At 31.8% G+C, this 26589-nt stretch overlaps 1 protein-coding gene across 2 annotated transcripts in view; it reads right to left on the bottom strand.

The window, feature by feature from the left end:
• Positions 1–8937: 8937 nt before the first annotated feature.
• The window catches only part of LOC139527802 (uncharacterized), a 71545-nt gene continuing 53893 nt past the window's right edge, over positions 8938–26589 (bottom strand). The window contains exons 11-17 of one of the 2 annotated variants that reach the window (XM_071323487.1): positions 24584–24696; positions 18497–19711; positions 17583–17619; positions 15325–15674; positions 14177–14401; positions 13503–13644; positions 8938–9780 (exon numbers count right to left, since the gene is read on the bottom strand). In XM_071323487.1, the coding sequence (XP_071179588.1) occupies positions 9152–9780; positions 13503–13644; positions 14177–14401; positions 15325–15674; positions 17583–17619; positions 18497–19711; positions 24584–24696 (2711 nt within the window). In that variant the 3' untranslated portion in view covers positions 8938–9151. The remainder of the gene's footprint in view (positions 9781–13502; positions 13645–14176; positions 14402–15324; positions 15675–17582; positions 17620–18496; positions 19712–24583; positions 24697–26589) is intronic. The other variant, XM_071323488.1, reaches the window with a different exon arrangement.

Genomic DNA, 26589 nt, shown 5'->3' with positions numbered 1-26589 from the left:
AAATTCAATATTTTATTTCTTATTTGAATGTTTCAAAATCAAGTAAAGTACATGTATGCGAGCACTTGCATAAGGTTGTTTCCATCAAAAGCAGCTCAAATATTATTTAGTGATTCCAAATTTTTAAACTAGATACAAGGTTCAAACTAAGTTATTTGAGCCAGTTTATACAGTGGCAGATTTAGGGAAAGGGGCCTAGAGGGCTTTACAAGGTTGCAACAGTACTAACAAAGTTTACATACTTTATACAAATGTTTTGCAATGAATGTTGAAGAAATTTTTTTAATGTGGGTCATTTCAGGGTTTTGTAGGTTTTTATTTAGAATGACCTATCTTAATCCCTTAAATAATTGCATGTGTCTTGTTTTGCACTTAGCTCTGCCAGAAATAGACTCTGCCCGACTTTGCATAAGTTCATCAAGTCAACTGGGTTTCAAGATAATTGGCCGTTTCAGAATCTAATGCATTCTGGGTAATATTTTCACAAGCGTACACCAAGACGTTGTGATTGGTTGAAAATGTTCAAAACTATTAAAATTCAACCAATGACGTAACGTTATTTTCATTTTGGCGCACGAACAATGAGATTACCCATAGTCCTTCAGATTCTGAAAAGGCAAATTATGGACTTCATGTAATAAGATTGAGTTGATCAGTTTTATGCAATAACATAGCTTTACTTTACCAGTATTTGCTTTATTATATCATTTGATTATGTTATCAGGTTTCCCATCATCCTGCATACCCATTAACTATTTGCCACTGGACATTAAACAAACAACAACCATTTGATATTTGACTTCCATGGGTCAATTGAAATGGTTATCATAACAACAAATAGAATTTTTTGTTTCTTGAAAATAAAATCTGAGAAACAGTTATATTGATTGAAAAAGTTTCAACAATATTGACCCAGTATTTTTATTTGATAAATAGTACTTGAATATATATGAGGATCTACAGGTGGGGGAGGGGGTCCTGAATTTCTGTATTGTTAAATTTTTCAGGCCATTTTTCTCTATCTATACAAATAACGACAAGTTTGTAATAATTCTTGTACAAACAGATTTTGCTGTTAATTATTTCTGAAATTGATTATATGATTTCTTTATTCTGTAGTTTGTTCATTTCTGTATTATCCTTATTGTATTAAATAGTCTTTAATTTTCTACAGTTTTTCTTTATACTTTGGCACCCCATTTTTCTCTTGATAATTTTTTATGGTCATTATATTATTTTGCCATTATTTCCTATTCTGTAAACCCCCATCCAGACCCTTATACATCAAATGATACTTTGAAAAAAAAATGTATACTGTATACTGATCCCGAGTTGACCAATGGTATTCAACTAACAAAACATATATCATTTTTTTTTCCTTCATAAAGTATTGTCTAAAGTATTTCAGTATTCCCTTACAACTTTTCCTGGAATTACTGTATAATTCATTATCAGAATCAAATGAGGTTATTTTAAACAAAATTGGGCTGAAGTGTAGTCCTGATCATGATAATGTTGGGAAAATTGTAGATTCTTTGTTAGTAATTTAATTCAGCTAGAGTTATTTCCCTTTGGGCACATTTTTTTCCTCATGTAATACGTGTATTAAAGTTTGACAAAAAAAGTGAAAAATTCAACTATGTTGAAACTTCAAAATAATGTTTATTTTATGATATGAGACATTTGCTTAAAAAATATTTTATTATCTAAAATAAACAACTATACGTCAATATTATATGATTAATGCATATATATTTTGTTAATTAAAGACTCGGGTTGAATAAGAATAAGTTTACACATTACTGAAGTTTCATGCTTTAATATTTTAATGATTTTATTTTTATTATTCAGGATCATACGATTGGAACAATTACAGTTTTATTTTTAGAAGTTTTTAAACAGAGTTTTTTTTTATTATATGATGATTGTCAGTATATAGATAATTTTATTCTCTTTGTAAAATATGTTCGAATTGTTATCTTTAGACCTTATACTTTAAAAAAAACACTTTTAAAACAGAGAATCTATCATGAATATTATGAGTATTATATAAGAGACCAATTTTTGGTTTTTAGTACTTTAAATAACTGCATCAATTAGTTTATAAAACATGCAGTGCTAGTAATACAAAATTACTGTCTGAAATTTCTAAAACAACCTTTTACACTTAATTCAACACTAACTGGGTTTGTCTCATTGTTGAAGGTAGTAATGTTTCCTATAAGTGCTAACATCAACTATATTTAAGCTCTGGTGGATAGTTGTCTCATTGGTAATCATATAAAAACTCTTATTTTTATACAGTTTACTGTGTAGCCTTTAACAAAGACAAACCCATGCCTATTTTAGACACAGGATGACAATAGAGAAAGAAAATAAATAGTTTGAGATAATAATATATACAAAAATACAAATCTGACGGACGGCATACAATGACAACTACTGGACTTCACAATCATGGCTTATTTACACAATTTAGGTGTTCTGGCTACCAGATAGTTATATAAAACAGGGATTTTTTTATCTTGTTAAGGCTTTTCCATTTATAAATAATTATGGTACAAACATTTTTAAATTTGAAAAAATGAAATTAATCATAGAAAAATACTCCCTCTTTTGGAAATTTTAAATTTAAGCAGTTTGAAATAAAATTAAAGATGTCTTTAAATTAAAATCATAATAATATCATTCATAAATGAAAATTAAAACATCTTGAGAATGTCATGTCTTTAAAGCACATTGCAATAATACATAGATGAATAATTTATTTTGCAAGCTTATAAAAAGATTACATTTCCACAATATTTTGAACTGTCTTTTTATGTATTTATGATTTTTAACGTTATTGTACTAGATTTTATCATTTGTACATACAAACTTTACATCATTGTTTTATTGATATATGTCATATATATGTTATTGTAATAATAAAAACTGTGATGCTTAATTTTACGTTCTTTTGGTTTCCTTTATATTGTATATTTATGTAAGAAGATAATGACAAGAGTATGACAAGGAAAGGTTTATTAACCATTGGAAAAAATGTAATAAAGCATCCAAATCATATTAGGACATAATCAGAAACATTACAATCCCAGTGTTTATGCCCTGTAGGGTAGGAGGCATAACATATTACCCTATATGTCTCTACATCTTTGTATATCATGAAATGGTTTCTCTTCTTTAACTTAAGTTTGTCTCAACCAAATGTTATTTAACATAAAACACAGACCAAGATTGAATTTTCGTGGTGTCACTTTACCATTCTAGAGTTATGCCCCTTTACAAATGGAAAAATTGCTGACTATTTATTTTCCATTCTCTAACTTATGTTTGCCTCAACTGAATGTCGAGAAACTTATAAAATGCTTATTTTCACAAAACACAGATCAAACTTGAATTTGGATAGAGTCACTCTTACCTGTCTTCAGTTATGTCCCTTTATAACATTATATGCAATTGCATGCATCAAGTGTGCATAGGCGGATCCAGGGGGCCCGGGCCCCCCCTTTCGTTGGAAAAATTTGGTTGATTATATAGGGAATCATTGAAGCATGACTGGAGCGGCCCCCCTTGGGTCAGTCAGCGGGCCCCCCCTTAGGAAAAGTTCTGGATCCGCCACTGCATGTGTGTCTCATGTGACACATTCCCAATTTATTTACACATATACAGTAACTATCACCCGACTCTTCAGAGTTGGGACAATGAACAGGGTGCATTTCAGCTGGTGCAGTTAGTGCTAAATTTGACAAAATTTTAAACTGAAAGGAGTAGGTCCGGTAAGGGACGATTTTGACGTCAAATTTCAGGTTCATCCGACAAAAGATTTTGAACACTTTTTAAACACTTAAGTGTCTATTTCAGTTGATTCAATTACTTTATGTGAAAGATTATAACTGATTAAGACATTAAAAATGCCTCGATTCAAGCTTAAATATGAAAAATCTATCAAATATGCCAAAAAAATGTCACTTTTCAGATGGTTTTGTCAAAAATTAAAGTGGCTGCATCTGTGCGCTTCCTCAACCTTTATATATGTTATGTATTATCAGAAAATACAACTAACATTTCAATATTAAGATTGAACGCAAATGTGTCCACTTTCATTTAAGTCTAAAATTTAACTAAAATGCAAAAGATGTGAAGATTTCAGTAATTTAGCATGGCTTGAGGAGGCTCGCGGGTACAAAAATTTCAGCAAAAAATCAAACATTTGTTTTTTATGCCCCACCTACAATAGTAGAGTGGCATTATGTTTTCTGGTCTGTGCCTCCATTTGTCCGTTCGCTTCAGGTTAAAGTTTTTGGTCAAGGTAGTTTTTGAAGAAGTTGAAGTCTAATCAACTTGAAACTTAGTACACATGTTCCCTATGATATGATCTTTCTAATTTTAATTCCAAATTAAAGTTTTGACCCCAATTTCACGGTCCACTGAACATAGAAAATGATAGTGCGAGTGGGGCATCCGTGTACTTGGGACACATTCTTGTTCAATACAAATTTTATTTATAACACAATTAGTTATTACTTTATGATATGGTACAAAAATCACCCTAAAAAATCGATTTGGTTTGGCCCCAGATGACTTTTAAAATGGTTACATTGAAAAAGCTCCAAATCATCTCCCTTTGCTGCAAAAATGCCATATTTTGGTATTAAAATTGAAATATCTTTTCTTACTCATTGGTGACCTATATTTTTTTATTATTGTTTTCAAATAAGCTGTACATAAACTAAATAATTGTAAAATTTAAGCGATTTCTGTAATTTAGATCTTTTTTATTTCGATATTATCTCTATTTCTATTAGTTCAACAGAAAAAAAGGACATTAACAAAAATGTATGCTTCTTTCGGAGGCAGATTGTGAGCTTAAATGAACGGTGACCCTATTTTTTTATTTCATTATTCTATTAAGTATATGATAAAGTTCATTTATAAAAAAAATATAGCGAAATCCTATATTAGAAACAAAAGTGATTAATAATCGTAGCCCCTTAATGATGCTAATACCCGATATATGTGCATTATATTGTCAAAAGCAGCCCATATGCATGTAGCAGAAGCATTCTACTTTCCAATAAATACCTAAAAATTTGCATTTTAACAATTTTGTAAAACTGCTATATTTTGGGGCCAAAAAGGGGTCTTACTGAACCTACTCCTTTGAAATATCCATTGTAAACATTGTATAAATAATACAATTGGTAATCTCCTATCTACATATATTTAAAAACAATGGTAGGCATCAATTGTTATTTAAACTGGGTCAAATACCAATAAGTAAATTCCACAATATTTTCAAGGAGTGTGACACTATCTCTTTCTTAGCTCACTGTATGAATATTTGCATATAATTACAGCTTTTCGCCACCATAGGCTATTCCCGCATATTGACAAACCTGAAGATCATGAATGTCATTTTCTGAAAATTAGATATATTAGCAGAGGTTTTGATTTTATCAACTTATCTAGTATATATAATGACTCTACCGTTCAAAACTTTATACCTCCCTATTTTAATAACATAGAACCACCTATAATTTCATACACATACAAAAATCCAGCCGACGTTTTATTTTTGTTGAGCCTGCGACTTTTGTTACAGAAAGTGATCCAGCGGGGCGGCGTTAGCTAACTTCTTAAAAGCTTTATGTTTTAGAAGGTGGAAGACCTGGCCTCACGGTCATAAAACTTTCGAGCATGATTTTTGTACTCTGACTCGAAAATCAACCAATCAAATTGCTGGATTTCATGTTTCGAGCATGATTTTTGTGCTCCGACCACTGAGGAAAGTTTTATGCCTTCAAGGACTGGATGCTTCATACTTTGTATATGGATGCCTCATGTTACAAAATTTCTGTCAGTCACATGTCCAATGTCCTTGACCTCATTTTCATGGTTCAATGACTACTTGAAAAAAGTTAACATTGTTTTTATGCCCCACCTACAAAAGTAGAGGGGCATTATGTTTGTAAGTCCAACTCTTCATGTTAAAGTTTTTGGTCAAGGTAGTTTTTGATGAAATTGAAGTCCAATCAATTTGAAACTTAATATGCATGTTACCTATGATAATTATGATCCTTCTAATTTAAATGCCAAATTAGAGTTTTTATCCCAATTTTACGGTCCACTAAACATAGAAAATGATAGTGGGAGTGGGGCATCCGTGTACTATGGACACATTTCCTAATTAATGTTCAATTATCACTTATTATAAGTAATAGGATAACTATATTTGGTATGTGGGTACCTTTTAAGGTCCCCATGCCCATCAGCCAGTTTTCACTTGATTTTGACCTCATTTCATGAAATAATGAACAAGGTTATGTTTTGTCGTCAAGTCCATATCTCAGATACTATAAGCAATAGGTCTAGAATATTCAGTGTATGTAAGGGCTGTAAGGTTCACATGTCCAACTGGCGCAGGTGTCATCTGACCTTGACCTCATTTTCATGATTCAGTGGTTATAGTTAAGTTTTTTGTGTTTTGGTCTGTTTTTCTTATACTGTATGCAAAAGGTCTACTATATTTGGTGTATGTAATGATTGTAAGGTGTACATGTCTAGCTGGCAGGTGTCATCTGAACTTGACCTCATTTTCATGGTTCAGTGGTCAAAGTTAAGTTTTTGAGGGTTTTTTCTAATACTATATGCAATAGGTTAACTATATTTGGTGTACGGAAATATTTTATGATCTGGCTGTCAGTCATGCAGGTTTTATTTGACCTTGACCTCATTTTCACAGTTCATTGCTCAGTGTTAAGTTTTTTTGTGTTTTGGTCTGTTTTTCTTAAACTATAAGCAATAATAAGTATTTGTTTTACATAAGAATTGTTAGCTTTACATGACTGCCTGACAGGTTCATCTGACCTTGACCTTATTTTCATGGTTCATTGGTCAATGTTTATTTTTCTTGGTTAATGTTAGGTTTATGTGACAGTTGTAATAAAGCTTTATATGTAGGACTATCAACATTATATCAATGACGAGCAAAGAAGGCGAAACATTTTAGTGTGTGCACTCTTGTATTGAAATGTTGTTGACTGTGCCCGGAAATTTAGAAACGATCCAGTTAAACTTTTCCATCCTTTAAATAAACTTATCTAAAAGGTTACCAATTTAAAACTGTAATAAGATCATTGAATATTGATTTCATTGGTATATATATATTGATTGTGTTGTCAGTAAATTAAAAGCAAACTAAATATTACTGGTATGTTTTATACATAATACACATTCATGGATCTATAATCTGTCGCTACCTGTATCTTGGCATTGCACAAGGTCATGTTTTTCACTGACTGTTTATGACGTCTTTACACTAAATCCATTGGATGTTGGATGTGCATCGATTGATAATATAGTCTCAGATGCATGATTTCTTCATTAGTTGGTAGTGGCTTTGAACTAGCTGTCAGTTAACTGCGAGTACTCTCAGATCTGTAGTGTAGTTTTGTTGTTGGGATGTAAAAGTACCCGGCCATGGCCACTTGTATTTTTGTCCATCTGGTGTGTTAAGCCTTTTTCAACTGACTTTCATAATATTTTCTTAGGTTGTACTGTTATACCACTGTCCCAGATTAGGGGAAGGTTGGGATCCTGTTAACATGTTTCATCCCGCCCATTCTGTATGTATGTGCCTGTTCGAAGTCAGGAGCCTGTAATTCAGTGGTTGTCGTTTGTTTATGTGTTACATATTTGATTTTCGTTCATTTTTTATACGACCGTAAAAATTGAAAAAAAATTCGTCGTATATTGTTTGTACATAAATAAGGCCGTTAGATTTCTCTTTTGGATTTTTTACATTGCCATTTCGGGGCCTTTTATAGCGGACTATGCGGTATGGGCTTTGCTATTTTGTTAATGCCGTATGGTGACCTATAGTTGTTAATTTCTGTGTCATCTTGGTCTCTTGTGGAGAGTTGTCTCATTGGCATTCATACCACGTCTTCTTTTTTTTATATTCTGTGTACATTGCCACTGTAATTAAACATATATGTTTTAGATAGAAAAAGGAAATCAAAATAAGATCCAAAGGCCGACACATTTTTGGCCAACATGCTAACTCATCAGTGACGCTCGAATCCAAAAATGTTAAACAGGCCAAATAAAGTACGAAGTTGAAGAGCATTGAGGAACAAAATTCCTAACAGTTTTGCCAAATACAACTAAGATAATCTATTCCTGAGGTAGAAAAGCCTTAGTTCCAATCCCCAAAACAAATAGATAAAACTGCAAATGTGGACCTAAAACAGAGCTGAAACTTGATTGTCGGAGAGAGTTTTAATGACTTTTTCAAGTCAATATTTTTACGACCATGATGTAAATTTAACTGACTGTGTTGTTCCTTCACATACGTCTATACTTAGTCATTATGATTTGTTATGCATAAAGACAATTAGTTTCTTAAAACAGCTTTACATTAAGACAAAACGATACAGATGATATAAATGAAAACCAATCTAATAAGGATAATGCAGCATTGGACAGAAAGTGACTTTTGTTTCGGGGCCTTGATGACCAAATGGTCTGAGTAGTTGTACTACTGTAGTCACTTGTCAGTCTGAGGTTGTGAGTTCGAACTCTGCTTGTGCAATCCACTCCAATCTTAATTGACTAGGATTGTTAGTTTTTCTGTCCACGGTTGGTGGCTTCCTCTATCCATAAAAACTGACCGCTACGAAAAAGGCCAAAAGTGTCGCTTTAACACTAACAATCCATCAATCACTATTGTTACAAGTAAGGGTGAATGTTGGTACCTATAAACCATATAATCCCTCTGCATTTGTTTGAACCTGTCGGAAGTCAGGAACCTGATATCCAATGGTTTCTTGTTGATGTGAATTATATACCGCATCTCCTTATTTTTTCATATATTTACATTTACCTATTAAGCGATCTGCAGAATGCAAAAGAGTTACTTCTAGACAAAGAAGATTAAAGGTACAATAGATTCATTTTATAAAATACACTAAAGTTACAATAACTTGATAATATGAAAATGATTCAAACTAATATATTCAGTCGGACAGTATACTTTAAATAGTACTAGATAAATAAAATTCAACTAGTTTATATGTTTTCCGACTAAAAGAAACAGTATTCAGGTTCAAAATCAACTAACAGTTTTCCTCTCATTGATAACACATATCTATGTATATTCAGCTAGACCCTGACCATAGAGGACAGCTCCTTTTACTACCGACAACTCATCGTCATCAGGTGGATATATTATATTCATCAACTTGAAGTCGTCTTTTAGTATTTTACGTAAAATACTGGAGAACGAAAGTCCACCTACTACAATGAAGGCACGTATATCATCAGGTTTATTTGCGATTAAAATGTTGAATATTTTTTCTGTTATCCAATGTGCAACATCTTTTATCAAAGATTTCACAAGAGATTTGTGAATTTTCAGTTTACTAGACTGAGTAGTGCTAGTAAATTCTTTGCAGTACTTTGAATCTTCTATTAACTGAGGGAAGTTCTTTTTGTGGATTTTAACACACGCTGTATTTATCTCCATAACGGGAACTAATAATCCAATGGCGTTGTATTTTTTGTGGTCGATGTAAATATTGTCAAATCCATCAACAATTTCAAAATATATGCCAGTCTCCTTGAGATCTTCAATTACTTCGTATCCAACTATTTCTTCAAAACAAGACAACAGTTTTCTTTCAATTATTTTGCAACCATAACTATTTGGCAAGTAGCATACTTCTTTCAAGTTTCCATTTGTCAACATTTCATGCACAGTAAAGTTGTATGTATTACCTGCAAAATGAAAACAAAATTGTGATGCGAGGTGTGACACATCTACAATACCATTCGGTTTCTACATTTTTTTTTAGAGATATGTAAGAATAAAATACGTTTATACAAGTAGCGTTAGTCCGTTGATCTCGATTTTGACTGAAATCAACTGTGAGGTTAACATTATTAAAATTGCTCAATGTATTTCATTATAAAATATTCTAATTTACATTTTTTAAATTACAAAAAAGTAAGTTGACCAGACGTAACCTCTGTAAAATTTGGTCTTTTGAATGAAGATTGCGGGATACTAGTATACCAATCGTTTTCGTATGCAGAGACTTTAAAATAAAATGTTTTACATCAAGTTTTTATTGTCAAACAGCAAGATGTGCAATGAAGAATCAATTTGATTGTTTAAACAGAGTTTTCAATGATATATCTTTCAAATGGAAAATGAAAACTATTATAATTTTATTCTTTATTTTTTTTTAGATATACGAGTTTTGATGACGATATATTTTAGCTACAGGATAGTCATTTGCTGCGGAAAATTTAGAAATAAAAATACAAATTACAACATAAAAATATATTACTATAAAACGTCCCCTGTCCTCAGTTCCATTGACTTTTACAAAAAGGAACATAAACTGTGTACATGTTGAAAATTTAATGGATTTACTTTATATTGCAGTTTGTTTTTGTTATTACAACTTATGAGCAACACGACAGGTGCTACATATGGAGCAGGATCTGCTTACCCTACCGGAGCACATGAGATCACCATCAGTTTTTGGTGGGGTATGTATTGCATAGTCTTTAGTTTTTTATGTTGTGTCATGTGTACTATTATTTGTCTGTTTATCTTTTTTCATTTTAAGCCAGGGCGTTGTCAGTTTATTTTCGATCTATAAGCTTGACTCGCCCTCTTTTATAAAGTTAATATGTTGATAAACAATTTCAGAGAAGTTATCATTGCTTCAATTTTTATTTATTTTGCAATGAAAGAAGAAATGAAATGCATCATCTATTTCTTTAAAAGAGTAAAGATTTCGCAAGATGCTAACCATTATTTTCAAAAACAATATAAATGACAAAAAAATCTACAAAATTCTCTTTCAAAGGATATGTTGCCTATTCGATCAAGTTTTCACCTGGATAAATTCTTACAAACTCTGGGGTCCTTAATGACTTCCTGTTCGGTGTGAGCTAATGTTCCGTGTTGAAGACTTTTTACCTATAATTGTTAACTTTTTATACATTGTGTATTGGATGGAGAATTTTCTCATTGGCACGCATGTAACAAAGTGCATTCTCAAGAATTCGAATGACACGCACGAATTACAAAACTATTTTCTTTGATGATTTTTTAATCAAATTCACGTTAGTTTTTTAATATTCCAATTCGGGCAAGGTTGTTCTCACATTTTGAATTCTATGCTTAGTATTCTAAACACGTAGATGGATAAACTTTGAATCGACCACAGAGTCAAATGTTGGAGAATATCGGTAATAAACAGTCAACACTCGCATATGGAATTAAATCTGAAGTTGATTAGGTTTTCAACCATTTTAACCTCTGAACGTTTTTTGTAAGGCCAAGGTGTGTTTAAAATCCTTCAATATATAAACAGACGTTTTATCAACACTATCAGATAAAAATACTAAAACTATCAGATAAAAATGTTTCGACTCAAAATAAACTTAGGATATGCAGAACGATTGCGGACAACCAAACAACAAAATTAACCCTAATGAAGAATTCACTTTACTTAACAATTGTGATGTTTTGTGAAATAGTTGAAAATAAATGTATATTTAACCAAGTTTTAGCTTATAATAATCAGTTAGAAAGGATTAATAGTGTACGGCAAAACGATGATTCCAAACCACCCTCCTCGAATTTGGCTACTTTTCCTTTTTTAAAGTGCCACATAGTGTACTGACCAAATGGGACGCACAGAAGGAAATACATACAAATTGAGATTGGCTTATATTAAGTCACATTTTTTATTCCATTATTCATTAAATTTTAATATAAGTATGCACTTTACGTAAGAAATGAGTCATGCCTAAAAATGTCAATGTTGTTTACAAAATTATTATCCTGTCATAAAATGAGACCTATTTTTGTTCCTTTTTAAGTCACAGGTTCATGTCAGAAATTGTCGTTAAAGATAGGTCTATATAAGGTGTCAGACCGCCGATTCAAAATCCATATCTACGCAACCAAATTTTGGTTGAAATTCTTATATTTCACTTTAAGTTTAACTTCATAGAAACCATAGGAACTTTATAAAAACCAGGTATATCATAATTGTACATCCACCACCTTTCTGCACGACAATGTTTAACCAATAATTAAAGTCTTTTGTAGAAAGAACTGCCTTTCGGAAGACAAGTACTACTAAAGATAACCCATGGTTTTCTGGAAATCTTAAATTAGTATACTTCTCAGAATGTTTTTTCCCTGTATATCTAATTAATGGGATTTTTCCTGAGAAGTTCCTGTGTATATTATAGAACACATTAATACTCAATTTTATAATACAAACTCATAGACAAGTAAATTTTGGCTCAAAATGGTACAGATATATATTTCTCTTTAACCATAAGTTTCAATTCTGTAAATATGTATGCTGTAGTTTAGGTAAATAATGACATTAAAACATTATTCTATGTCAGAGTAAGGCTACTATTACGTTCTAAGTGGAAGGAGTTTCTTGGTAGTCTTTCACTCTATAGTGTTTTCACAACTTTTATAGAGTTGGATTGATTTAGAGCTTGATTAAGATTTGTTATCGCTTAAAGGGGCACTAGCTACGAGATATATAAAAATCTAAAGTTTTTTTTCCCTGTTCAATCAATAATGAAAGTGAAATAATGAAATAACAATTCGCTTTTTGCAGCCAAAAAGGTTCAATTTTGTCAAATTACGCTAAGAAACAGTGATAGTCGACCTCTTTTAAATCCGTATTCATGTGAACTTCAATTTAAACCCTAGCTAGAGATTGACAACGCATGCATTGTACGTGTACTGGTTATTTAAAGAAAAAGAATGTCAACAATGAAAGTGAAACTACGGTAAATCATTTGATTACTACTTCGATGCACATAAAATCATTCTTATACGGTTAAAAACAATGAGAAATATCTATTTTTAATCTATAAAATGAAATCAAACAGACCTATACAAATCCAATTGCACGTGTTGGTTTAATCTATTCATATCTTTATTATGTTTACATCGCTTATATGGTAATCTGAGGTCAAATCGATAGTTAATTAGATGGCTTCTGGACTAAAATACACACGAAACGAACCTATATATCATCTATAAACTGTTTATTTTAGACTTTTGATAGTTTGGATAAATGAGAATTTGTGTCAAATCGGTGACCTTGAATTTGACAGCTAGTGCCCCTTTAATAGATTTACGACTTTTGAACAACGATATACAGTATACTACCCTACTACTGTTAACTTTATTGACATATTGTACTTTTTACATTCGTATGTTGAAGTCTGACTGTATAATAATTGTTCCTTAAATGTATTTTTATGTCGTAAGGTGACTGTATTTTATGTTTGCTGCGAGTTGCAACATTGTTTACCGGGATAGTTTGAACGCAGTGATTAGTGGTTTCTTTGTTATGCTCAATCTGAATGCCCCATGTAGCTGCTTGTAGAATAACATTATAATTGCCATGATGTCTTATTTTTCAATGAATTTTGGCATTTACCTCCTAAATCTATCAAAAGATATTTCTTTGGTAATTCAATAGGGGGTGAGCCTTTATGGTCGCCTTCAAGTAAATGGCGAATATAAACAGAAGCTGATTCAGTTTCTGTAATAGTTATCAACTGATGATTATGAATTCCTGCCTAGGAAAAAAAATATAAAAGAATTTCATTATTTTATTATTAATAAGAAACTACATATATCGTCTTTTGAAATTAACATAAGACACAATTTTTCTTCACAAAACATCTCTTACCCCGCCGAAGTTTTGCGCTTGTCCCAAGTCAGGAGCCTCGGCCCTTTGCTAGTCTTAAATTTTATTTTAATCTTAGTTTATCTATATGTTTTGATTTTAGTGTGACGTTCATTTTTCCTAAACTAGTGCACATTTCTGTTTAGTGACCAGCTGAAGCCCTTCCCCGGGTGCTCGATTTTCTCGCTATGCTGAAGATCCATTGATGGCTACGGCTGTGTTCTAGTATGCAAGACAACTGTGTGAATTATTCGATGGACAGAACGTAGAGCATTTCTTTCCAAGTTATCAATTTATGTTGGAGATTAGCGAGTGAGTTATATCCTATCTATATTCAACTTTATGAATAAAAGTTATACTATACATTCTATAAGAGAATATTTTTTTCTTAAAAATAAATGTGTATTGTGTCATGTTATTACCGCTTCTGCACATGTCCGTACAAACTTTTCAGCATGGTCTACCCATGTTGCTGGTATTGTGAGAATCCACTGAATATTTTCTGGACGAATGTCACAATCCCTGTATTCAGTTCTTATATCCTTTTCAAGGCATTTCTTCAGTTCGTGTATCATTTTTGAATACACGCATCTTGCTCTGACATCCTCTCCCCTTACATCTTTTATCTGACAGTCTTTAGAAAAAATCTGAAAAAGAGAGATAAATGAAGAATATTCTTTCTTAAAAAAACACAAAAGAAATAAAAATACCCGGCGCATTATTAAGTATTCATATGTATAGCTTTTATGGTGAATTAATCAAAGTACTGACGAACTGGCAATTTGGATGACCCCTAACTCCGATGTTTGTCGAATAAATCATAAATATTAAAATGTCATTATATACTGCTAAAATAGCTTGCAGATGCTTTCTTACTTCCAGTCTCAACTAATTCAGTCACATTTAAGAGTTGATTTATTGGATATGTTCTGTGTGCTAGTAGAAATGGACAACCGAAAATAAGGAAATGTGTGACATTGTCTGAAGGGTGGATAATGCACTTAATGAATGTTTCTATTCAGATCAGACTTGATTGTGTATATATATGTAAACAGTCAAACAGAAATCCACCATAAGAGACAAGATAAGTTTAAGAAAATTTAATTATATACTCACGTGACCCCTATTTCTGTAAACAGTTGTTGTCCCTTTTCCTCAAAATCCACAGCAAACATTATTTGTTATTATAATTATATATATGTAATAATATAATAAATAAGAAAAATATAGCGCAATTTTTTTGCGATACAATACGATACGATAACCTGTGTAGCTATGATATTTACCCCCAAAAAATTAAAAACAATATGAAACTCGACGTAAAATGTTTGTAAAAATAACGATGAACTATTTATGTTAACAGATTGCTATATTTGAAAGCACATTTTCTTTTCTTCATGTGATTTAACATAAAATATCTGTGGTAAAATAAACTTTCTGTTGCATTTCACCCCAAAAAAATATTGCGAATATATTTTTTGTCTGTTTGTTCATATGCAATAAAATCTCGACAACTTCTTTAATTGTGTTTATTATGAACTTCCTACTTCAAAGATATTTAAATACGTACTTGATTCTGAAAAAGTTGTATCTTGAACTTGTCCAAAAGGTGATATCCACCAGTTTCGTCAAAATCAAGATCCTCGTAGTTCTGTTTTGCATCGAAACCGGCAGAAATTGTTTTATTTGTTTCTTTATTCAGAAGTATAGAGGTTGGTGTTTTGTAAGAACGTAAACTGCTATTTATCACGCGCCATGGCGTATTAAGCTTAATTTCCATGCTTGGTTGAATGGAATCATTGGTACTTGTAGCCGAATACGCATAAACAGAAGATGATACTCCAATGTCTATTGCTCCGACAAATCTCATCTGTGCATTTCCTTTCACAATTTTCCTTTCGACTGTTTTAGTGCCCAGATCTTAAAAAAAAATTCACGTTTTTGTAAATGTTTTGTAAATTCGTTTTGTGTAATTTAAAGATAAAAGTTATAGTATATTCCTATGTTGATTAGATGCTGTAATTGCTACCTTGTAAGAAAGACAACACACCAACTATTAATAATAAAATGAAGGTGATTTCTTCAATCTGCTCTGTTTTATAATGAAAATTGCTCGTGGATTATTTCGATGGTAATCTATCAGTTTATCTATCATTTGATACACTATACCTTCGACTCTTTCCTTTCATGGACAAGAACTAACACTTCAGAAATGCTGCACACGATATGAAATGTGTATGCCATTATCCTTGCTTTCCCTATATAACTATTAATCTTGGTTTCTCTGATACAGTGATCGTTCTAGTAACATTTGTTCCATTGTAGACCTGAAGTACCACTCCTTGATCTTTCTTTTAACTAACTTTTCTTATACCGGTATAATGATCTAACAAAAGTTCTACATATGAATTATTTTAAATTGATACTAAAATCAGTATGATTTGTACAGTTTAGTAAAGCAGCATTAGCTTATGCGTTTGTTTTTCATTGATGACTTGGAAAATCATTGGGGAATTCGCAAAGTTTTAATTTAATTCACAGATGGAAGAGAGCTTGGCCCGCCGATATTCCTGTTTTTATAAATTACCTCCCTGAGTATGTGTCATAATCAAATGTTATACTTTTTGCAAACTCCGAAGACTAACAAGAACGCGAAACAATGTTAATATAAACTACAACACTCAAGGCAATATCCTAGTAGAGGTTGATTTGTTAATGTCTCCAAACACTAATTATTGATTTGTAACTAACACATTAACAACATCGCAAAGAAACTCCACTCGAGCTTTTCGTCGAAGAAACATCAAAAACTGTCCTAGAAAATCAAACGCCTTTTTTAAAAGTTACCAACCTTGTAAGACCACTCATGCATCATCTGGGATCCGGCTACTAAGGACAACAGGGGACATGGGACGCATCTATTTTTGGTCAGATGAACATAAAAACAATTTAAAGATAAACCATTCTCTTTAAAATGCATTTTTTCCATAGTATAACAATAAAGAATTGGAATTCAACTATAAATCTTGGCGACTGAGGAATAATAGTATAAATTGATTCTTTACAGATTTCTTTAAAATTGTAGCAATACAAACTGTTTAAACATGTTGGTGGCAAAATAAAAACGGATTGTATACGATTGAATTTCAACTCTGAAATCAATTTTGATTAGTATCTTATACCTATACATCAATTGTCGTTGACTTCTTTGCAAAAAGGTATTCGTAAATTACGTGATTTTCCAACAAAAATAATGTAGTTTTTAATAAACCTTTTTATCATTTTTCACCCAAAAAATATAAATTGAATACCTACATCTCAAGTACAACAACTGTATAAAAATGTCTAAATTTTTCTTTATAGATTTTTATTCAAAATTTTAATTGTTTAGATACCTAATCACATTTGAAATCAATTTTAAATATAGTACATATACGTCAATCTCCTTGGAAACCCTATCCCAAATCAAGATGATTCCCTTGACTTTAATTTTTTTCATAAAAGATAAAAGAAGTATGTGTCAGTATACGCTAATGCCCATAACAAGCATAATATGTGAAATATTTTTTGGACGGATGGAAGAACGGACGGATAGACGGATGGACGGAAGGAAAGCCGGTCAAGGGTTACACTTAATGCCCCTTCGTATAGCGGCGGGGCCATACAAAAAACTATTACCGCAATGTTTTCTCTTATTTAAAAACATTGATATGCATATTAAGAGATATGAAGTATAACAACAGTATAAATGTAACAGGGACTCTTTTGTCATGTTTGTAGCGAAAACTTATTTCTTTCTGTGCTTTTTTTTATATAGTTTTAACTCACCGCTTTTATCCTTATATTCTATTTGCCTCTGATTTTCCTGAAAGGTAAATTGAACAAAATGTCACTCCGCTATTGCACTCACATATGCGGGAAAAAAAGTCTACTAGATTTCACTCTCTTGGAGCTTTCTGTTACCAGTAAATAGCATGTAACTCCAACAGTCTAATTTTGTAAAACTCATAACAAAAATGTACTCGATCTATATATATACACAAAGAAATAAAAGTCAACAATGTTAGAATTAGATTTTTATGCTGACACAGAGATATGTCTCGCCTTTTTGTAATTTTGAATAATGTAAATGTTGAAAATAAAATAGCAATACTTAAACATGTAAGTTCTGCAAATATTTAAAGTCGATGAACCACGACTGAAGGTACATGGGTGAACTATCTTCATGGAAATAAGAAGTGCCAATGCTTATACAACTGTATACAAATTACATTGGCCTACCTCTTGTGGTTCACCATTAACTAGACATAATCTCAAACTTATACATTGTTGACATCGGAAACATCATACCTACATGTATGTCTCGCTTTTTGACTCCGTCAAGGTGAGACAAAAATGTACTCGATCTACATATATACGTTTGCGCTTTATACAAAATGAACTTCGGTCAACGATTTTACACCCCAATGAATTTACAAAAAGAAGCATTCAACTCTTAATAATATGAACAGAAAATAATCTGCATCGGTGTTTGTTGTATTATTGATTCAGACTTAAAGACAGATAGAAGATACAATGAGGACATTAGAAACCCATCAGTTAAATGGAAACTGTAAACGACAAGTCAAAATTCTAAAGACGACGGAAACCATAACATTTCATAGAAAACTAATGCACGAACCCAAAGCAAAACTGTCTGTGTGTCTGGTACTTTTCAACATTATTTAATATTTAAAACTTACCAGATAACCTTTAGCATACCAAAAGTTTAAAACTTCCTCCGAAAAATGGGTTTCTTTATGTTGTCTGCACCGATACTCTGGTTCATGTAATTCACCCCATCTTGTTCGATCATTCGTAAACTCTCCATCTTTGCAAGTGAATTCAATTCCAAAAACAATGTTTAATCTATACCGCTTCTTTAACGTTTGTACAATATTACATAGTTGTCTTCTATATTTCGAATATTCCTTTCCATGATTTTGTTTTTGAAACCATATTTGAACAGCTATAACAGTTGGTGCCTGGCACAGAACTAGTTGAGCACAACCCGAACTAGTTAGATTAAATACAGCAATTTCTCGATACAATGACAACTTTTTAGATCGAGTGTTTATATCTAATTCTTTGCTAACTTCGAACTGTTGCATATACCTCGCAATTATGTGATTGAAAAAAACTGGTGGGAGAAAATCAAATTTAAGACATAACCAACTAGTTTTGTCAATATTTGATGATTCTTTTATGAAACTCATTTTCACTTTGTCTAAAGTACTGGATTTCATCATGCAAGGCATGTATAAGTCAGATGAATTTTTCAAATTTACAATTATGTCAAATTTTTTCATAACTCTGATCAAGTGGTCAATATTTTCTCGAAAATGAACTGTATATTTTGATATTTTTTTGTTCAAAAGTTCGCACAGAAGAGAATATGATAATAATCCAGTATCTTCCAGTTTCATAAAGTCATCTGAACACTTGACACCAGTGTCAACTTTATCAGATACAACACATTTAAACGCATCGACCAACCACTGAGGATCTAAAATTATATGTTCTCGTAATCCCTTTTCATCGAAATAAATTATTGTCCCAATGCCATGAAAGTATTGCAAACAATCCCGGAAATCCGTATCATCTGTTATGCCAATGTCTTTATGATTTGCCATCTGTCTTAACTTTTTTGTTGTTGAAAAGGGAACGTTACTTTCTTTTAATTGTTCAATAACTTGTTGTAAAAGGAGCCATGTGAACGGAATTTCAGTACCCCAACCTTTCATATCCATAGTCAATTTTGAAATGAATTCTCTTATTTTTTGAAAGCTGTTATCATCGTCTTCAGTATTAGAAATGTAATATATTTCTCTGATATGCTTTTTTGGGTCTTGTTCCTTTAAAACTCTTCCTATGTTTTCTATAAACTTTTTATGGTGTTTTTTTTGCTCCAGTTCGTCCTATAAAACGAATTCCAATCAAATATATACAATTTTAAGTATTAATTGTAAACAAAGTTCAAACCTATGATTGCGTTGGATAAAACCCGAAATTTTAATACGTGCGCATGCAAAACAATTTTGTTGGTAGAGAGGTCTAAATACAGCACAAACAACATTTTTTTCAAAAGACAAAACAAGTGAAAAGTTATATTTTATCAAAACGCATTTGACTAGCAGGTCGAACAACGGATTTTCTTAAACCCTGCTGACTACCTTTGGAGATCGCAGAAAAAAACCGGATCACATTTATTTTTTAGACAATATGTATTCGCTACCAAAAAGAGAAGCGCAATATATAAAAATATATTATTTACTTTTAATTTTAATACCATTTTAAATATAAAATTATATCATGTTTATAAAATCATCACATTACACTGAAATTTGGGACACTGGTTCATCATGTTTATAGTTTAAAGTTTATAAAAATGACAAAACTACAATAGTGATCACATTAAAATGACCTCATTTCAAATTCAATAACATTATATATTTTCTGCATCACATCACGAATCTGTCTAGATAAGAACTCGATCTTTTGACGCAATTTGTTTTGAGGAATTTTTCACCTTTTTCTTCGAGACCTTGCTGGTGTTCCTGCAGAGTTTGGGGCGCTCGATGATGACTGCATACACGTTTTATCTAAATAAATCCAACACCGGTTCAAGTGTGTTCAAATCTAGTGATTTAGACGTCATGGGAGCACTGTTACTTAAAATAACAATTATAGCAAGTGTAGAGTGTAGCCGAGCGTTGTCATGCTGAAACAATTCTTGACGGATGATAATTACAGCCAGAATGTGCGTTTAATAAAAACCCAACTGATCTATGTATCGAGTGGCTTAAAAGTTTGCGGGGATGCAAATTATTGGGTTTAAAAGTGACATAAAACAAGAATGTGACCCCAGTACACGAATGCCTCACTCGCACTATCATTTTCTATGTTCAGTGGACCGTGAAATTGGGGCAAATACTCTAATTCGGCATTAAGATTAGGAAGATCATATCATAGGGAACATGTGTACCAAGTTTGAAGTCGATTGGACTTTAACTTCATCAAATACTACCTTGACCAAAAAAACTTTAACCTGAAGCGGGACAGACGGACGGACGAACGAACGGACGGACGAACGGACGCACAGACCAGAAAACATAATGCCCCTCTACTATCGTAGGTGGGGTATAAAAGGAAAGTCAGCAACAATTTATATAGGCTTATTCTGCACGCGTATATTCATGCCAATACGGCATGACAATGATGATAAAGTAGTCGATTTCCAATCGAGCATTAAGAATAGTTGTGTAAAGTGTATAAAAAAATTGAAAAGTTTTGATATTACAAAATACATTTGAGTAAATCTTTAGAATATTTTATAAAATTATGAAAAGGAAGAGTGTAGGTAAGCGGAAATCTTTTTAACAGCACTTCATAACTACAATCAATTACATCCCAGCTCCTTTGTTCTAACAGGGGTGATCTGAGCCGGATCACCCCAACCAGATCACCCCAGTTTAAGTTTCTGTGTTATGCATGCTTTCCTTTGTTCTGTAACATTTTGGCGGGAATGTCAAATCCAGTATAAAACTTATAATTAATTATACGGAGAAGACTATCTATCAAAATTAACGTAGAAAAAAGCTAGTGTATATGCTGGGATTCGAACTCCAGGCCTTTAGCATATCAAGCCATGACACATACCACTTCACCAGGACGACTGGATACGCACTATCAGAAATTTAACATACTTTTAAAAAGGAGGCAAGATATTTTTATAACTGGGGCGAGTTGGCAGACCTTTACTCAGTGGGGTTTAAACCCTTTTTGTTAAATAAATGAGTTGTCGGACTGATTGTTCAATTTGATTTTACACTTTTTTAAAGTTGGGCGAGTCGGTTACAAGAGTTGGGCGATTTTTTCATAAAGTGGCGATATAGTGTGGGCCGATTGGCCAGTGGGGCGAGTTGACATTGTTTGATATCTACTCATCGTGCTAGGGGGTCATAAAGGGTATACATCATATACTAATATATAAAGTATATTACAATGGTTGTGTGGCGTTCTAAACTAGATTTTATGAATTGAAAATGGTTGTTCGTCTAATCTAAAACAGGTGGGATGTAAAATAGTTATCCCATTCGGACTTATGGGATAACTATTAAGGATTTCGAAAATTTAACAAAAATGATAAGCAAGACCAGCTAGCGAACTTCCTTGAATTACATTTTCAAAACGTGTTTACAGAGAACTTGGGGCATACCCACTTTAATACACTGACGGGGAAATAGGTAGTTAGTGTCTGAAAGAATGTTCAAATTACTACTCATCACTAATAAGCTACTGACTAAATATTGATTTATCTTTTTATAAGTTTTAAAGAAACAAATGAAACGAAAAAGTTCATGGCAAGCATGAAATTGATATATGATAGATCTGAAAAGTGCACACACTTTACAACTCGTCACCAAGTATTGAACCGAAACGGCTATTTAAACGAAAAGTTCTTCATTATTATATTACTAGAACACATCCGCGAAATCGAGTGAATTTAAAGCGTGGTTGAAGTATGGAAACTGTTGTAGATTTAATTTTTTGTAAAAGATTTGATAACTGAAGAATTTAAGAAAATCTATCAAGTCATAGGTTTTTAGGAACTGTGCAATTTTTTTTTAGCCCTCCTTCTTTTTCAAAATCGGCATTTTTATGTTTTCTGTTGATTTCAATTATTTTTTATTTTTGCCATTGATTAAGGATAAAGCCTGCAAATAAACAACTGCTAGATGCATTTCATTTATGTTATATTATACAAAAAATCATCTCAAAACTTCTATATCTTTTTTTTTTTTACAACTTTTAAAAATATAAGATACGAAATAGTGAACAAGTATATAGTGCATTAGGTACGAAATAGTAGATTCAGTGTAAGCTTGGAGTTAGTAGTAAGTTTCAAATACACTTTTATTTACAGTATATATATATATGATCTTAGTATACAGAAAAGGCGAAAATGATTGTCCTTTCTCGAGTACCCATAAGTGTTAATCTAAACAGTCCTAAACGGTAGTCCTTTCTGACTTTAGCATCCGTCCGATGCCGGAAACAATGTCCGGACGCCGTTATGTTCGCGTTCCTCCAAAATAACCCAAACTGAATAATCATAAGCGAGGATGACAAATGCAACTTTGCATGGTACTGAATAACACAAAGGCATGATGATTATTTTTAGAGATTAATTAAGAAAGGTAAATATATCCCTTATGCATAGATGCTGTCCAATATCTTATCTGAGATTGACTAATTATTTGGTTCTTTTTAATACATCAGCTCTTTAAAGTGTGTATTTGGTTTTGGATTTTAAAAGGTTTTGACCTCGAGCAGCATTGAAAAGACATTAATGGTCAAAACGCACTACTGGTATAGTATTAAATAGCATTGTTCAAATTATAACGCATTTAATATTCTCTTTAAAACTGTTTATTTTTACTCTAGCAAAATATACAAACCAAAACTTGGTCTCTTATTTCATATATGTAGTTACGTTAAAATCTCATATAGATTTATAGATTAGCTTATTTTTACTAAATCTTTAAATATTTAGGGTTTCTAAAGATGTTTGCACAATAATGCGTGTACTCGAAAACAACAGGATTGGTATGGATTTAAGTAGCACTAGTATTAAAAACTTATTTATTTTTTAACATAATAAATAGGACAGAAAACTGTCTGCCCAAACGAATATTTGATTTGTGTATAACAATGTTATGCTATTGATAACGACAACATACGATTTTAACGTAGAAGTCTAGATCATGTAGATACATGATAAAAAGAATTTTTTAGAATGATGGTTTCATGTATGAACGTCTTATTTATATATGTGATCTAAAGTATTATAATTATGTTTCTTGTACAAGAGTTACCTAAATCGTAAACAGCCATTTAAGGGATTGGTGTACCTTATTAAACAAGTGAGTTAGAGGAACCAACCCCCCCCCCCCCTCGTTATCTGCTCATCATTGGACAATCAGCACTCCAACATACTGTTAAAACGAATGTAACAGTTTATGATATTCATTATGATATTAAAAAAAATATATATCTTTTTCATGTTTTTGCTCAAATTTTACATTAAAAGTTGCTTAATTTGATTTCAAATTATCGTAACATTTACAAACATCATAGTGTGAACATTTTAAGCTAATAACCATGATGGTATGTAATACGAGAACAACTACTATTTTTGTAATAAATTAAAACGTAAATAAATAGTAGAACATAAACATTTTTTTTAATTTTGTATTTATTTTATTAAACATATTCTAATATCTGAAAGTCATTGATTGACGTCATAAATATCCATGCTTAATATTGTGTTCTATCATATTTGCCTGTATAAGCATGGATCATTGACTATTATTTTATATTTAGGTTAAGTAAACTTTGGTTCAGCGGTTAAATGCTCTTGTTTTTATTTAAAGGATTGATATTTAACATAAACATTTACCTCTCTGCAATACAGGAACGTTTGTAAAAATGGTTCTTATGTAACGTCAATCTTATTCTCTCTATGATTATGAATGTTTAGCTTGAATGCCGATCCGCGAGCAAGATAGTCAAACCTTGTAACAGTTAGATGTAAATAAAATGATTTGCGAAAAGAAAGGATAATTTTACAATACCAAATTTAAATCTTGTATTATATTAAAATATGTTGACTATTGTCGTCGTTGATGTTGTTCTTTATGATTATGCATACAATCACAACGAGACAGCACCAACTAATAATATCTTAGTTCAATGCTCTTATATTTTCTAGTTCGATATATAAATACCTTATGGTTGTCTTTATTTGTGTGAACAATAACGATTGCAGGTTCTAACCATCTCTTTATAGCTGTTGTTGACCAGTAACAATGAATGACATCACACCAAAATCTCACATATTCTGTAATGAACGACAATATTTTGAAAAAGCACTCTGTCGTTGACAGAGGTTGCTGGATGTCGTTAGGAGATGAGAAAATACAAGTTCAAAATATCAGCATTTTAACTTATTAAGCTTCAGTGTTTAAATTTATGAATTCAAAAACAACACAAAAATTAACACGCAGGCTACATTATCGATAGTTAAATATCGACAAGCCAGTAATGACTGTTCATACTCCGACGTGTTTTATCGTTGTTACATACAAATATATTGTGTTCAATCAACATCTCGTTTCATGACCATTGCTGAATTTAAGTGTATCTATGACATATATCAAACTGAGGTATGTTTAAAATGTTACCTTCCTTCTTGACATGGAGTGTATGTGCATATTGTCAAATTGATACACAACCTGGAGGTTGTGTTTACTCTTTGAATTTCATTGACAGAGTGTTGTTTATTCCAATTTTAGCTATTCATAAATCGAATTTAAAATTTAAAATGTTTAATTAAAATTTTACTTGAAACACGTAAGGTCTTTCGACATAAAAGAGTGTAACGGATTCCGAATATATGTCCTGAACAAAAGCAATGATCACGAATGGCTGATCGAAGGTGTGTCTAATACAAACCATTTTTCTGTTCTATGGAACACTTAATTTAATTGATATATGAGACTAGATTATGATAATCATTTGAAAATAGCACTAGCGTTTTCGAGAGACTCATATTATGTTATAGCACATCGAATACACAATGCAGAGCTGATGTTTTAGTTCATAACATAAACTATAAAGCACAACAAACAAAAACAAAAAATGCACAGGGAAAATTCTTTTTTGCCTCAAAAGCCTGTTTGTGTTGAACTTTCATAGAACTTCTTATACACCCCAAACTGAAAAGTTTTTACAACGAACAACCGAAAACTAGCTAATAATCTCAATATAAATTTAACCGCCATCTAATCAACACGTCATCATACAGACAAACACACACGACTGCTGACATAGTTATGCCATACTTCAAAGAGTCCGATGGTTTTTCTGATAGATTTCATTCGTGTCATTTATGTTTGGATCATCACTTAATAACAATATTTAATTTGTGAAAAAAGTGTAAGATATCCGAGAAAAAGGTCAATAAAGTAGTATACATTAACCAACTATCTAGAATATCTTTGTGTCTTTTGTCGTCAAATTTTATTTAACATACATAAAACTAATGACAACATGTCTGAAAGTAACACGAAGAACATGATAAAATGAAAGTTGTCTAAATTTGTTCTGACAAAGCCTTTTGTTACCAATGAAAAATTTGTGCAAAAACGGCTAAAGGCAGAATTGTTCAAGACTTGTCTAGAGTGAAACTGTCAAAATTCAAATTCATGTGTACTAATAATAGCAGGACTGTAAATTAGTCAGATCAGTTAACCGTCAAGAAATCATTCCAAACGTGACGGGATAACTGTACCATACCTGTACTAAAACAATTCTCCAGACATTTTCTGGGAGATTCTTTGATGGGTGTATATATTAGTTATTTCAAGATCACTTTTTCACTATAAAAAAACAAGAAACCGATTGAACGAAATTGTAAGTGCTGCATTTGAAAATTGATATGAAGTAGTGGATTCGTAAACAATAATTAGCATGATCAATGAGCGACTTAAGCCGCAAGTTGATTATCGTTTCCTAATCCACATGTTCTTATCAATTCTCTAGATTAACCCGTTTTTAATAACACGACTGTCTGTTAAACACTTTGACAATCAATCAACGGAATTTCTTAAAAACAATTTCGCATTTGGTCTTTGTTTTATTTATTCCATAATAGATAAAAATTATTATATTCACATGATTCACACCTGTATTAAGGCATTTTAAAAGTTGACATAAGTTTTATATAACTTAA

Source organism: Mytilus edulis, chromosome 6 (assembly GCF_963676685.1).
Source record: "Mytilus edulis chromosome 6, xbMytEdul2.2, whole genome shotgun sequence".
Classification (NCBI taxonomy): Eukaryota; Metazoa; Mollusca; class Bivalvia; order Mytilida; family Mytilidae; genus Mytilus; species Mytilus edulis.
Note: the sequence above shows the minus strand (reverse complement) of the source record. Positions and strands in the feature narration are given on the sequence as shown.